General features: G+C 45.4%; 1 protein-coding gene across 3 annotated transcripts in view; it reads right to left on the reverse strand.

Moving 5' to 3' along the window:
- The window catches only part of fbln2 (fibulin 2), a 64,361-nt gene that overhangs the window by 5,336 nt on the left and 43,319 nt on the right, over nt 1–15,706 (reverse strand). The window contains exons 9-16 of one of the 3 annotated variants that reach the window (XM_048255469.1): nt 14,575–14,715; nt 9,325–9,459; nt 6,252–6,392; nt 5,806–5,949; nt 4,885–5,013; nt 3,522–3,647; nt 1,930–2,046; nt 890–1,018 (exon numbers count right to left, since the gene is read on the reverse strand). In XM_048255469.1, the coding sequence (XP_048111426.1) occupies nt 890–1,018; nt 1,930–2,046; nt 3,522–3,647; nt 4,885–5,013; nt 5,806–5,949; nt 6,252–6,392; nt 9,325–9,459; nt 14,575–14,715 (1,062 nt within the window). The remainder of the gene's footprint in view (nt 1–889; nt 1,019–1,929; nt 2,047–3,521; nt 3,648–4,884; nt 5,014–5,805; nt 5,950–6,251; nt 6,393–9,324; nt 9,460–14,574; nt 14,716–15,706) is intronic. The other 2 variants (XM_048255471.1, XM_048255472.1) reach the window with 2 other exon arrangements.

Raw genomic sequence — 15,706 nt, forward strand, 5'->3', positions numbered from 1 at the left:
GGATGAAAACACACAGAGCACGGGAGGGATGGAAGTAGCCCTCTTTTTCACCTCCCAGACAACTAATGTCTCTCAAATCACGCTGTTCTAAATCAGAGCCACCGAGGTTTGTGTTGTCAGGGACAACACCAATCAGTCGGCGAGCGCGACGAGCGAGAGCAGGGTTGTGCCTTATCCAGCCAGGAGTCAATAGAGCAGCGGGCGTGGCCGCCCGCATTACTTATGCATCTCATCTTATAGATGCGCGGCCCGTTCCAGCTCGCCGCCTCCAATCCCCGCTCTAATTCATTCATCACTTGCAAATTTTAACCTTTTGGGAATCGGCAGGCAGGCAGGCAGGGAGTTAGGCTCTGGCCTGGCTCAACACTTCAGGGGCTGGGTAGTGAAAGAGCGAGGCAACACCTCTACTGGAGCATGTTAGTTAAGTGCCAGGACAGAAAATGAGGATGGAAGGGATCTATCCAATACGTGCGATTGATGTTTTTTTGTGTGTGTGCGGTTAGCAGTTAGCTCAATTAGTTCCCACCCTGAAGCTCTGTGAAATGTAATTTTAAAAAACCGTTGCGATCCATATTGATGTACGTAGCTAACATTTACACCCTGAAGGGTAAAATTAGTCTGTTTTAAAATTAATCCCTTTCATTTATTATAAGTTGCTTCTCCTTATATTTTATATTCTCACTTGCAACATCAAGGGACAAGGACTGTTTACAGATGTGTGTATGTATGCATCCAAGACTGTGTGTGAGCTCACATATGTGTGTGTACGTGTGTGCAGTTAATGTGTGTGTGTGTGTGTGTGTGTGTGTGTGTGTGTGTGTGTGTGTGTGTGTGTGTGTGTGTGTGTGTGTGCATGTGCGTGTGTACATGTCTGTGTGTGTTTACATACCTCTGCACGTGCGGCTGTTAGGCGACATGGTGTAGCCGCTGGGTGGGCAGGCACACTGGTAGCTACCAGGGACATTCACACACTGGAAGGCACACAGGTGGCCAATGCTTTGCGAGCACTCATCAATATCTGAAAGCCAACGCACACACACACACACACACACTTGCCATTTCAAGGATTCCATCAATACACTCCACTAGAATCTCTTCAAAAAAGGAACTGTGACCATGCATTCTTATGTGTATCTGCTTATTTATACATTTACATGTATGTGTGTGTGTGTGTCGTGTGTAGGTGTGTGTGTGTGTGTGTGTGTGTGTGTGTGTGTGTGTGTGTGAGGTGAGTATATTCGCCCTGCTATGAGTTTATATTATGATTGTATGTGTGTGTGTGTGCGTATGTGCATGTGCATGTGTGTTTGTGTGTGTACTGTATATGTGTGTGTGTGTGTGTTCGCGCCTCTTTCTCTCTCACTCTCTCTCTCATTTTGGGTGGCCCTGTGAAAGCAAGTGACATAAGCTATCTCTTGGCTCTTTCACTAAGGAGACAGCCTTAAAAAAAAAAAAATCAATCCCTCTTGACCAGAAGCCTGATGCCACTTCTCCGAAGCCTCACTCAGGGAAACATTGTCTCATGCTTCAATCAATACTTTCAGTGCATCACCTCTTTTGTGAAATTAACTTTTAGTCCTGCTTAGAAATCATTAAAGCAGTCGTATCAGACAAATACATCTGATTCTACTGTGAAACTCCTGAAGCCTACTGGGAAGAATTTTCCAAAAGGGCAGAGCAATTAATTCTGTGATTGTGATTAGAGCCACTGACTACTGTTGCATCGACCTATTTCAATTTCATTACAGTATATGAAATCCAAGACAAATTAAAAAACTAATTGTGAAGTGAAGTTAACAAACAAACCAACTGCCTTTTTCATTTCCTTACTTTTCATTACTGAAGAATCAGAGATAGAACTTTAGCATCTGTGTATGAGTTCCAGAACCTTGTGCTGCAGTCAGTGTGGGTTCAGGTGAGCAGTCCTACCCTCACAGGTGTGTCCGTCTTCCTTCAGGTAGAAGCCCTGTCGGCAGTAGCACTGGTAGGAGCCATAGATGTTGGCGCATTCTTGGCTGCACGGATTGGTGTCACACTCATTCACATCTGAGCAAAAGCACAAGATGTTACAAGAACAATGCTGATACCATTACAGAGAAACTCAAGATAAAGGGAGAGAAAGGCGTAGCACATTCTCCACAAGTTAAGAGACACATACAGTTGTGTCAAAACATGTGTACAGTAACATTACAGCTCGTGTACACATGTTGTGACACAACTTTATGCCTCTCTTTTATAACTACATATTGATGACACTACATGACATCTCCCCATGACATGTTTATGACATTCAATATTATTCCAGTCAAATGCCAGATATTAAGACCTGTGTGCAAAGCCCATTTTTCTGAGTAATTGTTTTGGTCCTCCCTGCCAATGTCAGTGGCTCACGCAGCCAAATGAGCTGTCTTCACCTCCACTGGCTCCCTCTGCACTGGTGTCTATGTTTACACCAATATTCAGAAGAACTGAGGCCCTGGTCACCTCTCTACACTACATCTCTGGCACCACTCTAGACCTTGAAACAACCCGCTCCTCATCACACTTCGATAAATTACTACACCACCGTAATATAAGAGAGAGGAGAGGCATTAAAAATACAGCCCAAACATCCTTGATAAAGTTCCTTAAATAACGTGTTTGACAGCGTTGGGGGACAGAGTGAAGCACGGTAAAGGGCATCGTGTCTCTCTGAGGCACGGGCGCTGGCGGAGACCAGCCTCTGTGGACGCGCTGTCTGGCGGCTGACAGCCCGCACCTGCGAGCCTCGTTATTAGGCTGCATCAGAGCCATGAGGAGCCGCCACTGGGACTCCACACAGCTTATCCAGTTAGAACTAGTAACGCCAGCTTGTGGCAGTACCTCAAGAAAAGACTCAATGACAGGCAGAAAGCAGCAGTTCTACAAACATGTCTGTTTTAAGTCATATGTGGTTATTACATATGTGAAATAGTGTAACACGCATCATCATCCATTATTTTATAGGCCTACTTTATTGACTAAATTCTATTTATACAGCATCAAGTATGTGGCTAAGATAGGAAGCTACATTCACACCCAAAGGCAGCTCTTAGAAGCTGTTTCGGGAGCTCAAGCGTGTTCTTAGATTGTCCTCAGTTGACTGCAAGGGAATAAACAAGTAGTCTACCAATGAACAACAGAAAAAAATATTGCTTTTTGATCATACTTCACTGAGCCAACTGCTTAGGAACTGCTACAAACACTATTAAGTTCTTCTTCAAAATAAACATTTCCAACATTCTTGTTTGGAAATGAAGGTTCCTTTTCATTTTCTATTTAATTACCTCATTTTATGTAATTACCTCCTCTATGGCTGTTGGAGCAAAGCCTCAGACATCTGACAGACAAAACTGCTTCTCAAGAGCACAAACAACCGGAAGCAACAAAACTTAAGTTCATTCTGAAGGGAGTGTGTGTGTATGTGCGTGCACATATGTGTGTGTGTGTGTGTGTGTGTGTGTGTGTGTGTGTGTGTGTGTGTGTGTTGTCTCCTGCTGTACCTTCGCAGTTCTTGCCGTCGAAGGCCAGGGAGAAGCCGGCCGTGCAGGAGCACTGGTAGGAGCCTGGCGTGTTCTCGCACGTCTGGGCACACAGGCGGCCCGGGTAGCGCCAGCACTCATTCACATCTGCACACACAGGAGAAGCACGGACAGTCAGGGGCCACACAGACTCATACTTGGCAGTCGTGGCTGCTGTTACATATGTGTGTTGATGTTTAGATCTGATTGCTACATTTCCACCTGTAAGACATTTTGTTCTGTTTATATTATGACAGTACTATGCAAGTGTGAATATAATGATAATAGTTTTCCAATGAAGAGAGAGAGAGAGAGAGAGAGGGAGAGGGAGAGGGTTTGAGGCAGAATTTTCTACTGAAACTGCACCACACTGAAAAATACCCTCTCAGTAGGAGTCCTGCCACTTACAGCAAAGTACATGCCACTGTGTTCTTTTGCAATTCAATAACCCACTGTGATGCATTTTTCAGAATAGATATGGAGAAAGCATTGGTCCTTGACCTGGGCAAGACGATGCGACGGTTCAAAAGGAGTCAGACAAAGCCCCAGGATCATAGCCCATCATGGCAGCTCTGCATTGGTATGCCGGAACATCAGAGTGAAGAGCACAAGTAGACAAAAGCAATTGTGTTGGCCTCATTGGCATGCATGAAGCCGTGCACACATACGGGTCTGCCTCTCCTCCCTAGTCTTCCTACTCCACGCAGCTTTCCATTTGGCCAATAGAGCTAATTAAACCACATTCATTCCCAGTTTAGAGTGACTGTTTGTGTGGCATACATCAAGGCAGTTTTATTATTATTACTGTTTCACTGTATTAATATCATAGAAGTTTGACTATTTTGGCTTGATTTTTGGCTTTGAAGATTTTCTGTACTGCTGATGCATGAGATCCATCCAGTGAGAATGGTAATTGATCTTATTTCTTACAAAATCTCAGGTGGAATATGAATGAGTTCTCTTTTGAGAATAGAATAGAGAATGCCAGGATGTATGTATGTAAGGGCCAGATCTCTCTCCGAGTCATCTGCTACTATCCACTTTATCCACTTTACTAAATGAAGACATTAGTTCTCTCTAAACACACTGAAGTGCCCATGAGTTATTCATTTAGCTAGCTTCATTACACCGAACCCAGCCTGCCTAACATGGCAAACACAATGACAACAAAGTACATGAGCTGGAACTGAGCCAGGGGGCTCTTTTCCTGTTAGCGCTAGCCGCTTGCCGGCGTTAGCTCCTCCAGCACTAACTGCCGCGTGCACACACACACACACACACACACACACACACACACACACACACACACACACACACACACACACACACACACACAAACACTCACCCACACAGGTCTGGCGGATGGCGTCGTACTGGTAGCCCGTCTGGCAGTTGCAGCGGTAGCTGCCAGGGACATTCTGACATATCTGCCCCTCTCCACAGCGGTGGATGCCCGTCTGACATTCATCAATGTCTGGAAACAGAAGAAAGGAAAGAACCATCTTTGCCTGGCAGGAGATCAACCACAGGGCCTCCCCCTTGCTTGGAGCATACCAGCTAAGACAGAGGTCTCTCTGGAGAGTATGAGCACTATGTAAACGTGGGTTGTGCAGTAATTAGATGGCATATCAGTCTGTTTTGACATAAGCTTCATCCACTCCTAATAACAAGGTAGCTTAATTAGCAGGTTGGCACTGCAGTGCGGAGACTATGGAGTACATTTATCTTGTACCACAACACTACAGCTTAATCTCAGGCTTAAGAACTTACTCATTAGTAAAATAAGTGTTGTCAAGGTTCCTCAGATAGTAACTGACTCTCTAGTGTCTGCATCTAACTTTCCTTAAAGAATCTGTTGGATCCTTGCCAATTAACCTTCTTACAACCAACCCCCGCGGCCATCTCCACCCCTAGCAACCAATACCCCAGCCCCCCAAAAACACATTGGATAACCACTATGAGTAACTAACAAGCACACACAGTTCATACCCTACAATAAATATTATCCTTTATTAACTCCATAACTACCACAAAAACCTTAAAACAGGAAGACAACCCCGTTAAAATTCAAACAAAACTCCCTGTGCTAGAGTCTGATGGTTGAGACAAGTTGTAAGAGCCTAAGATGAGGAAAGGAGGGGAGGAGAGGAGAGGAGAGGAGAGGAGAGGGGAGGAGAGGAGAGGGTTGTGGAGGGGAGGTGTGTGTGTGGGGGGGTGGGGAGCGCTGGCCTGCTCCGGCCCTCTTTGGTACTCTCCGCTCTCTCACCAATGCACCTGGCTCCATCTGGACTGGCGTGGTAGCCCGGGCTGCACATGATCACCTTCCGCTGGCAGGTGTACGAGCCCACCGTGTTGATGCAGTTGAAGCCCGAGCTGCAGGGCTCCGCCAGACTGCTGCACTCGTCAATGTCTGGATGAGTCAAGTGGAGAAGGGGGGAGAGGAGAGGGCAGGGAAGCGGCAGAGGTAGAGGCAGTTTTAGGGAGGGAGAGAGGGAGGGAGAGATGAAGACAGAGATGGGCGAGAATTGCGCCAGCCCAAATCCTCAGTTCAGATTACATTCATCATTTCTATTCATTGAAATTGTATGCACAGTGGTCATTTGTTTGGACGGATTAGCATAGTATTCCGTATGTGCCCATCATCTACAGTTCTATCTAATTCCACTAGGGGGCACTAGCGAGCCCTCGCTCCGTGGGCAGCCCATGTCTCACCGATGCAGTTGCCATGCGTGTCCTGAGTGAACCCTGTGTAACAGCGCTGCTGCTTGGGAACGCAGCTGAACGATCCCTCGGTGTTCCTGCACTCCATCGTCGCTCCACAGTTGTGAGTCCTGGTCACACACTCATCGATGTCTGTGAGAACAAAGGTAAGGGGAGGGGTAGCACAAAGCAGGAAATTAGCCTTCTGCCTCCATTTGTAACAGGAAGACCACTTCTATAAGGAGGTCTTTATGATGTGTCCTTGTTTTGTAAAAAAAACTCTACAGCAGGTATACTATTGTCAGTGTACATTTTGTCTGTGAGCAGAAGACAAGGGTATTTATTTAGCATGGTTCATGGCTAAATATAAAAATGGATATCTATCTATCTATCTATCTATCTATCTATCTATCTATCTATCTATCTCTCTTAATACAAAGTAATTGGGCAGAGAAAGGCTGCTCCGTTACTTGTGTGAATACTGTCTTTTGGCCTGTAGGGGGCACTGTGGTTTAACATCAGAGTGACGAGTAATGAGCTCGTCCTCACAGCTGTTCTGACTAAGCCAAAACTTTGTATTTTTTCCTCCTCGGTGCACTGATTATCCGACTCTTACACAGCAACTTATTTCAAATGTTGTCATTGGTTTTGTAAAGTAGTTTGACCACGGTGTGATAGTCGTGGAAAAACGCACCAATGCCCGACAGGCCCTGCGAGGATGTGTGATATCTTAATTAGAGAGTGTTTTTCTCAGCCCAGCCATCATCAGAGAAGCAGGTCTCCAGAAAGTACTCTCTCCTTTTAAGCATGTAATTAGTTTACTCTGTCGTTAGCTGGTCAGCTACAGATTACCTTAATGATCGTCTGCTCTTATTAGTCTTTCACGCTTGCCAAGGTCTGCCGTTGTGAATCACAAATCTTAGGGAGGTATTTTAAGTGTGCCCCCCCCCCCCTTCTGCATTTCTTCAACTCTCATACAGACTGAGCCTCTCCCTGCATCTGCATGGTCACTCCTCAGTCACGAGGCGGGTGACTGGACATCTGTTGGCTTGTAGAGTGGAAGAGCAAGAGATCGAGAGAGACAGAGACGTGTGCGTCTGGTGTGGACTGTGCTGCGAGGCACTCATTTTGCATCTGGCCGCTGTGGCCATTCCTTCCTGACCTCGGCTGCCAAGTTTAAAGTCCAGAATGATGAAATGCCCTGGCTTCTCAACCTCACCCCAGCAGCCCGAGACGAGAGGAAAGAGGGGTAGAGAGAGGGATGAAAAGATGGGGGGAGTGAGAGAATGACAAGAAGGAGAAGTGCCTGGAGTTGCACCCTTGGGGTCATGGGCCCACAGCGGCATAGCGCTGGTGCTGAGAAATCTGTTCATAATTGTTGATGGAGTGACCTTGATGGCTGCCTCTCAAGATAGCGAGCTGGCACACAGCCACACCCTAGCTGAGCGCCTCTTTTGAAAAGGCTCTGTGTCCATGCTTGACAGGGTTTTTACTGTACTGTGCTGGTTACACATTTCAGCTCAGCAAAAGTGAAGGCCTTGTGAGAGTTGTGGCTTACTCAGTAGAACTTTGAAAACTTCTGTCGAGCCTTTATGTGCATGACTCATACCAAACACAAAGGTTTTGATGCCTCTGCGCTTTTTGTGGTCATCTGATCAATATCCAACCAGGCGACTGCAGTGAAGAAGCACAGTGGCCAAATGTCTCCGAATCCAAAGCACTGACTTTAGCTGTGTGTTCATCTTGGGTGAAATTGACACGCTCATCTATATCAGATCGATATCAGCTGCAGATGAAAGCTCAAATAATAATGAATAATAAACCCTGCACTTTCTCTGAGACATGATGGTAATGGAAGAGTGCCCAGAAAGTTGTAATTTTAACCACTCTGCGAAGCGGGCCGATTGGGTTTGGAGGCACACTGAATGCTGAACAGTTCGCTGGCAGAGAAGTGAGGGAGGAGTCTTAAGGATGGAGGGTAGGAGCAGGAGCAGTGTGAGTAAGCACATGACATCATACTGTATGTGCCTGGATGATATAACGCAAATCATAATGTTGTTTGAGCAATGGCTTTGCTCAGATTATCGAAGGACTAAAATGTGGTTTAACCCACAAATACTGAATACTTGTAGCCTGGAAAATCCAGACCCTGGTAATCTAGAAAGATTAAGGGTCTGACCACGAACAATGTAATGGCCCAACTCGAGGGGCAGCAACAAGCATGCATTTAAAAATCTCACTGCACGTAATTGGATAACACTAGAACATGTTTACTCTGAATAATTTCGGACTTCGACAAAATCGGATAACACTATCCAATGTGTACTGTCCTCCAACGTTGCAGGGCTGTCTTCATCAGTTTAGCTGGTTCCCCGGAATGCAAGGGGAAAAAGTAAGGTGCATCATTGCTCATTGCCAGAGTGTCTCGCAGAGACAATTCCATTGTGCTCTCGCGAGAACTGTGGATTTCCAGGGCAGAATACTTGGTTGATTAAATGTAAATGTGCTAAGACAACCAACCAACAGTAAAAGCTGTTAAATGAGGTTTAACAGATGAATGAGCTTAGATGACCAAATGGTGCTAAATGTGGTTTAACCCATTAACGTGCTTACGTGATGAAAACTAGACATATTTAATGTGGTTCAACCAATGGATGATCTAAAGCATTGAATGTAATAGAACAGATGAACGGACTTAGACTTTGATTATACTCAAAACTGGATATGTTGCATGTGGTTTCACTAATGAATGTGCTTAGATGATGAAAAGTAAATGTATTAAGTGTGGTTCAATCAATGGATGATCAAATGCATTGAGTGTGGTGTAACAGATGGATGGACTTGGAAACTGATGAAAACTGGATATGTTACATGTGGTTTCACCAATGAATGTGCTTAGACAATAGGTGATAAATCGATGGTTACGTATATAACCGCAGTTCTATGCCTCTGGTGGTCAGGAGAAATGAAATAGAACTGGTTTTATCCAAAGGATGTTCTTGGATAATCAAATGCTAAATGTTCTTAAATTAGTTTTAACCACGGAATGACGAAATGTGAATGTGGTAATAGTGGCTTAACCAACCTTCACAGACTCCATTCCTTGGCTGGTACCCTGATGAACATGAGATGTGCCTCTCGCACACGAAGGCTCCCAGTGTGTTCACACACCGCTCAGTGGGTTTGCAGGTGTGTGTGTTGGTGATGCATTCATCTACATCTAGAGTGTAAAAAAACAAGTAGAGGAGAGAGAGAGCGCTTGGAATCTGGGTACATATACACGGATTGGAGGTGCGTGCCCAGAACTACTTCTATACTGAGTTACAAAGGGTTTTTCACACACAGACACACACACACACACACACACACACACACACACACACACACACACACACACACAAACACACACACCGTTCCTCTGACAGTGTGGTCAAGCAAACTGCCAAAATGAAAAAGTGATGAGCTGAAAAGGCAAATGGACGGAAGCATGATTACAACACAAAGCCAAGAGCTCATTCGCCAACACAGAAGTGTTAGAACATTGCTGGAAGCAACTGAAGAGAGACTGTGTGTTTGAGCTGAACATTGTGTGGATCACAGGCTAGTTTACACTACACTACTCAGTCCAACGCCAAGATCATCGGTCATTATGAGGACCTTCAACCAAAAAGACAAAGAAAGAAAAGGAAAATCATGGATGTAATAGATTATTCAAAGCTGGCGAGAATTCCGTTCAGTTCCGCTTGCTTTCCCTGACAGTGTCTGCTTCACAAGCCAAAAATGAACAAAACTAAACAAAAACAAATGAACAAGAGAAAAAAAAATGGACAAGATGGGAGACTGGAGATGTCACATGCATGCCAGCAAAAATAATTGTGGGGCCTGTTGCGAACGTTGTTGGCTCTATCTACTCTCTGTGAGAGCACAGAAAAAGAGAGAGAACTTATCAGCAGAATGCACAACAACTGGTAAACAGCGCGGGGGGAAAACATTGATTTACAACACACACACACACCACCACCACCAGCTTGTCTGCCAAGTAGATGAGTCAGGGAGGCGCGGAGCAGCAGATGACAGCATTGTTGTGCTGTGGAGATCAGCCGCGCTGGGGCTGCAACCTTCCCTATCGTGTCATCATCGAGTGACGAGGGACTGATGGGTCACTGCAGGAGGTAGGGGAGTTTGTGTGTGTGTGTGTCAGTGTGTGTGTATGTCTGTGTGTGTATGTGTGGGTGACTGTGTGTATGTGTGTGTGTGTGTGTGTGTCTGTGTGTGTCTAAACACCATCTCAGAGCTAGGCTATAGGTGCAGACTACTCGTATTCATATTTGGTAGCCTAGGACGCGTACACAGGCTGGTTGTAAGAGGGCTGCAACTACTTGGGATGGCCAAAGGGAGGGCTAAACAGTTTGCAAAGTACTGTGCCATCTCTGCTATTATTGGCAGCCGCCACATATGGTGGAGACGTTGCTACTTATACCCTTAAGAACTGAGTATTGCGCTTGTTAAGTTATATATCACTTAAGTTAAGTGACATTGTGAAGACCTGGTGCATGCTACTGGTCCATAAGTTTGCATATGTATTGTACTGCATTCTTAATATTTGTGTCCCTGGACCATTTTCTTCATGTGGACATAAATAAACGGTTAAAATGTGTGTGTCTGTGTGTGTGTGTGTGTGTGTGTGTGTGTGTGTGTGTGTGTGTCTGTGTGTGTGTGTGTGTGTGTGTGTGTGTGTGGGTACGTGTGTGAGGGGTCTGTTGGGCTCAGTGTGAGTGTGTACAAATCACGTCCTATGGCATGTGGCCAGTGCTGAAGATCATCCTCTGGATGTGGAGCAAAAAAAATCCGTCTGGACCTCCATAACACAAATCTGCATGGTGGGGTGGCTTGTCTCCTGCCTCCAAATAATGAAAAACACCCCACGATTCCTCAGAAAAATACCTCATCTCCCCAATCCCCACCCCCACCCCACACGCATGACACAGGAGTCAGGAAGATGGAGGGGGGTGCTTTTTGGAGACCTCCAGCCTGTGCCTCGAGGGTCTCATTCCTATCTTCAGGCTCTTCTTCTTCTTCTTCTGCTCCTCATCCTCCTCCCTTCCCTGGCTGTCGTCCAGATCCCATCCCCCTCCCTCTGCTCTGCTGCTGGAGATGGTACCACGGAGACTTGTATTTAACTATGTGCATCGTAATGTCCTCCCAGCTCAAGCAGATGTCTGCAAGGGGCTGAAGACAGAGATTTAAGACAGAGGAGGGATGTGGTGTGCGTGTGTGTGTGTGTGTCTGTGTCTGTGTGTGTGTGTGTGTGTGTGTGTGTGTGTGTGTGTGTGTGTGTGTGTATGTATTGGGGGTATGTATTGGGGTGTATGTACTGAGGACAAAACTTTTCTCTGTAGACTTAGTGTTGCATGGAGAAAAACACAACCTTGAGAGAGGTCGGTCTATTAACTACACTATTTCCTCACCCAAAAAGGCTTAAAAATGCAAAAAATAAATACCACAAAAATGCAGCTCCTGCCAAAATAGGAAGCACATTCTCAGAGACTGGCATTTCTTTTAAAAAATTCTCAAATGTCCATCTGAGTTGAGTCCTTTGTGAGTGCTCAATTTGGAGACACAAGGGCATCTGCTCTCTGCATTGCAGTTGGTGCACATGTGTGTATGTGTGTTTGCATGCCTGTGAAATATATTTTGTCTCTGTATGTGTACATACATGTGTGTGAGTATGTGAGTATGGGAAGGTGGATGTATGTGAGTGTGTGTGTGTGTGTGTATATGTGTGTGTGTGCGAGAGAGAGAGAGAGAGTTATAGGAGCATGTGAGAATGTGTCTCTGTATGTGTGTGTGTGGATATGTGTGCCTGTGTGTCATAGAGCATTTCTCTTGAATGAGTCCTCTCCTTTGATTCTTCATGCCAGTTCTTGACAGACGTGTGTATTTTCCCTGACAGCGTGTTGCCGTGGTGAAGGTTGCCTAGTTGCAGAGGCTTTGGGTATGTACATCATTTCCAAGACTCTCACCCCCATTGCACACACACCATATTGGCCAGATGACACACATACACAAATACACACACTCATGGGCATAGACACATGCACTCATATACACAAACATGACCACACAGGCCACACACACACCCACACTCACAGATAGAGAGAGAGAAAGCATGTGTGTGTATGTGAGAGAGAAAGAGAGAGAGAGCATGTGTGTGTGTGTGAGAGAGGAGGAGGGGGTGACAGATGGAAGTTGAGCATTTTAAACATTCAAGCAAAATGTAGCCAAACAAAGCAAGGGGAAGTTGACTTGGCAGCTTCTCACAATAGGGAGGCAGAAATGCCTGTGTGTGAGAAAAAGGGCTCTCGATGAGGACACACACACACACACACACACACACACACACACACACACACACACACACACACACACACACACACACACACACACACACACTCGCAAATAAACAAACACACACAAACACAGAAGGAGAGAGAAAGAAACACAGAGAAAGGGACACACACACACACATCTCTATTCATAAATATCTCACAAACCTTAGCTGAGGACAGCAAATATATCTGACAACATCTTCCCTTCACTGGGGATGTCTCATTCTGACAAGAGTCTATTTTGCAAGGATGCCTTGTGCTCCAGACAATCATAAATTTAAGCAGGGTTAAGAAGTTTTGAGGCCAACACAATGCAATAAAAAAGCACAATAAAGAACAGAGCACGCCGTCTCAAGGCACACCTCGTCCTATCACAATGCATCAATTTTAGCTCAATACCTCACCAACTCTCACTGCAATGCCATTAAGCAGAAATGACATTTCTCAAGAGGGAAGCCAACAAAATACCAATGGCCTTTAGAGATAGTGTTAGGACAATAAAGTAGCAAACACCAACACAGATAAATATAAAATAACAAACATCCTGAGAACACAAGGCATGTGAATAAGCCCATGACTAAACTCAGTGCAGGATTGCAGATGTGCAGGTTAAGTGTGATATGGAAGCCATAAGATCCTCACAGGAGGCATGTGTGTCAAAGGGCATGCAGATAGTCCACATGATATATATATATATATACATCAATGGGCGTCCGCAGTGGTGATCGTTAGGAAGAGAAGCAGCAGCGTGGCAGTGCTAGCAGCGCGGCAGTGCTTGCAGCAGTGGCGGCAGCAGCAGCAGCAGCAGCAGCAGCTCCATGACTGACAAGTAAGCTGTGGGGATTACAGACGGGCAGCCAGTCGGTCGCCTTTTCCTCTCCCCCCTCTCCCTCCTCCTCTCCTGGCAGCTCCAGGGCGGCCGTCCCGAATGACTCACGGTGCCCAGCGGTGGAAGGTGGCAGCAGCATGGTTTGTGTAGGAGACGTGCCTCTGGTTTGCCAAGCCTTATACTCTCCTCACTGATGCCATTTTGTGCCTGGAGATTCTGATGTTATATACAGAAATATCTACAGTACATCAAGCTAGATTAAAGCTAAACTAAACTAAGCTAGTCAAGCTCCAGTAATGATCTGTGAATACTACAGTAAGTGGGTATTGGGCAGTGTTGTCATGGCATTACAGTACGAAACAGTCACTTCAATGACTTCCTCAAGACTGAGTGAAAACAGTAAAAGTTAATGATGGCTCACTGAGTCATACAACTGGACAGACCACAGAGTGATACGTGTGTGTGTATGTGTGAGTGTGCATGTGTGTACGTGGGTGGGTGCTGTTAGGTTTAGCAGGCTAGTTCCCTTTCTCGATCATTACTGACTTTGAGATTTGAGCGTTTTTATTCGATGTGACATGAAGTCCCTCATCTAACCGCTACTGCATGATTATGCTGTTAATGTGTGTTTGGGAATATCTCAAAACAAACCCATCCAGCTACTAAAGGGATTTTATTTTCAGAACTGGAAGTCAGAACACAGATCCAAGCCAGAGACAGATCCCTACTAGGGACAATAACACTTTTAGTAGGTCTGCCTTTGACTGCTTTACATGCTAACCTGATTCTTAAGGGTAGGGGGAGGTATGAGATTTCTTTGCTCACTTGACCTCAAATAAGACTTGGTGAAGCGTAACAATAAGGGGCCTCTCAATTGCGTTTGTGTTCGAAAAGTGTGTGTACTGTATGTGTGCGTGCAAGTGTGTGTGCGTGTGTGTGCGTTTGTGTGTGTGTGTGTGTGTTTGTGTGTGTGTGTGTTTGTGTGCTTTGACCTACACATACAACTGTGTCTGTGTGCTTCAAAGGCTTGGCAAACCAGTCTCTTCCCTTTGGGTATTTTGTGATGGATTTGAAACGAGGTCACAATGCTGCTTTGGGCCGGTGGCTGCTCTCTTACCCACACACTGTCTATTGACATTGTGAATGAAGCCCTGGTCACACATCTCGTTGAGGCGGATGCAGCGGTAGGAGCCCTCCGAGTTCACACAAAAGTCCCCACGGGAGCAATTGTGTGTTCCTCCCCTGCATTCATTCACGTCTATACAGGTAGACACGAGCCAGAGTTGTGAGGTAGGTACACACACTCAAACACACATCGACACATCCATTTCCGCTCTCTCTCTCTCTCTATCTCTCTCTCTCTCTCTCTCTCTCTCACACACACACACACACACACACCACACAAATTAATGCTGTACCCTTTACCCAACACAATATATTGCCATATGGCAGACCTGCAGTGGCTTTCCAATAGCTGTAATTGAAATACAGTGACACATCAAACACAAACATTAGCAGAATGGCAGATTATCAGTACAGCATACAGTGTGTATTTGTACTTGAAAGAGATGATTTCAATGGCTATTTGGCTGCTGGTAAACGTCTTTGCCATCATATTAACAGTTTTAGTGCATCATGTATCTTTTTAGTGTCGTTGTTAGGCATAATTTCTACCATGTGAATCCAGCCTATAAAACTGAAGCTTGCCAGCACTTCAGTGCTGTTGTCCACTATGTAGCGCACAAGACAATGGATCAGCTGACGCAGCGATACCAGCTTCCTTGTGATATGCATTCCAGTCAATTCCCTCAGCCATTATTCATAAATATCAACAACAAAATCATGTAGGAATGGATGGGCCATAATGGAACATTGTTCTGGGGAGTAAAAGTCTTGTTGTTGGCCGTCTCCCATGTAGTATGACTAAATGATTAGGATCTTCAGGGGAAAAAGAGCTGTTTTCTTTGTTTCAGGACAAAAATCAAAGTTTCCCCTCCCTTGCTGTAACATATGGGAACACTTTCGGAGAGTGAGAGAGAGGAGTGTGTGTGTGTGTGTGTGTGTGTGTGAGAGAGAGAGAAGGGAGGGAGAGTCCTACTTCAATTTACTCGATCTGATGGGGTCATGGTGGTGCTGTCTCAGCGAAACGTGTGCATGGTATCCTGGCCCGTTATGATTGCACTAAAGCTGTCCTCACGTGGATAACAGTCCACTCACCGTTCCCAAACACAGACCTCATTCATCACATG

The sequence above is a fragment of the Alosa alosa genome, chromosome 10 (assembly GCF_017589495.1).
Source record: "Alosa alosa isolate M-15738 ecotype Scorff River chromosome 10, AALO_Geno_1.1, whole genome shotgun sequence".
NCBI lineage: Eukaryota > Metazoa > Chordata > Actinopteri > Clupeiformes > Clupeidae > Alosa > Alosa alosa.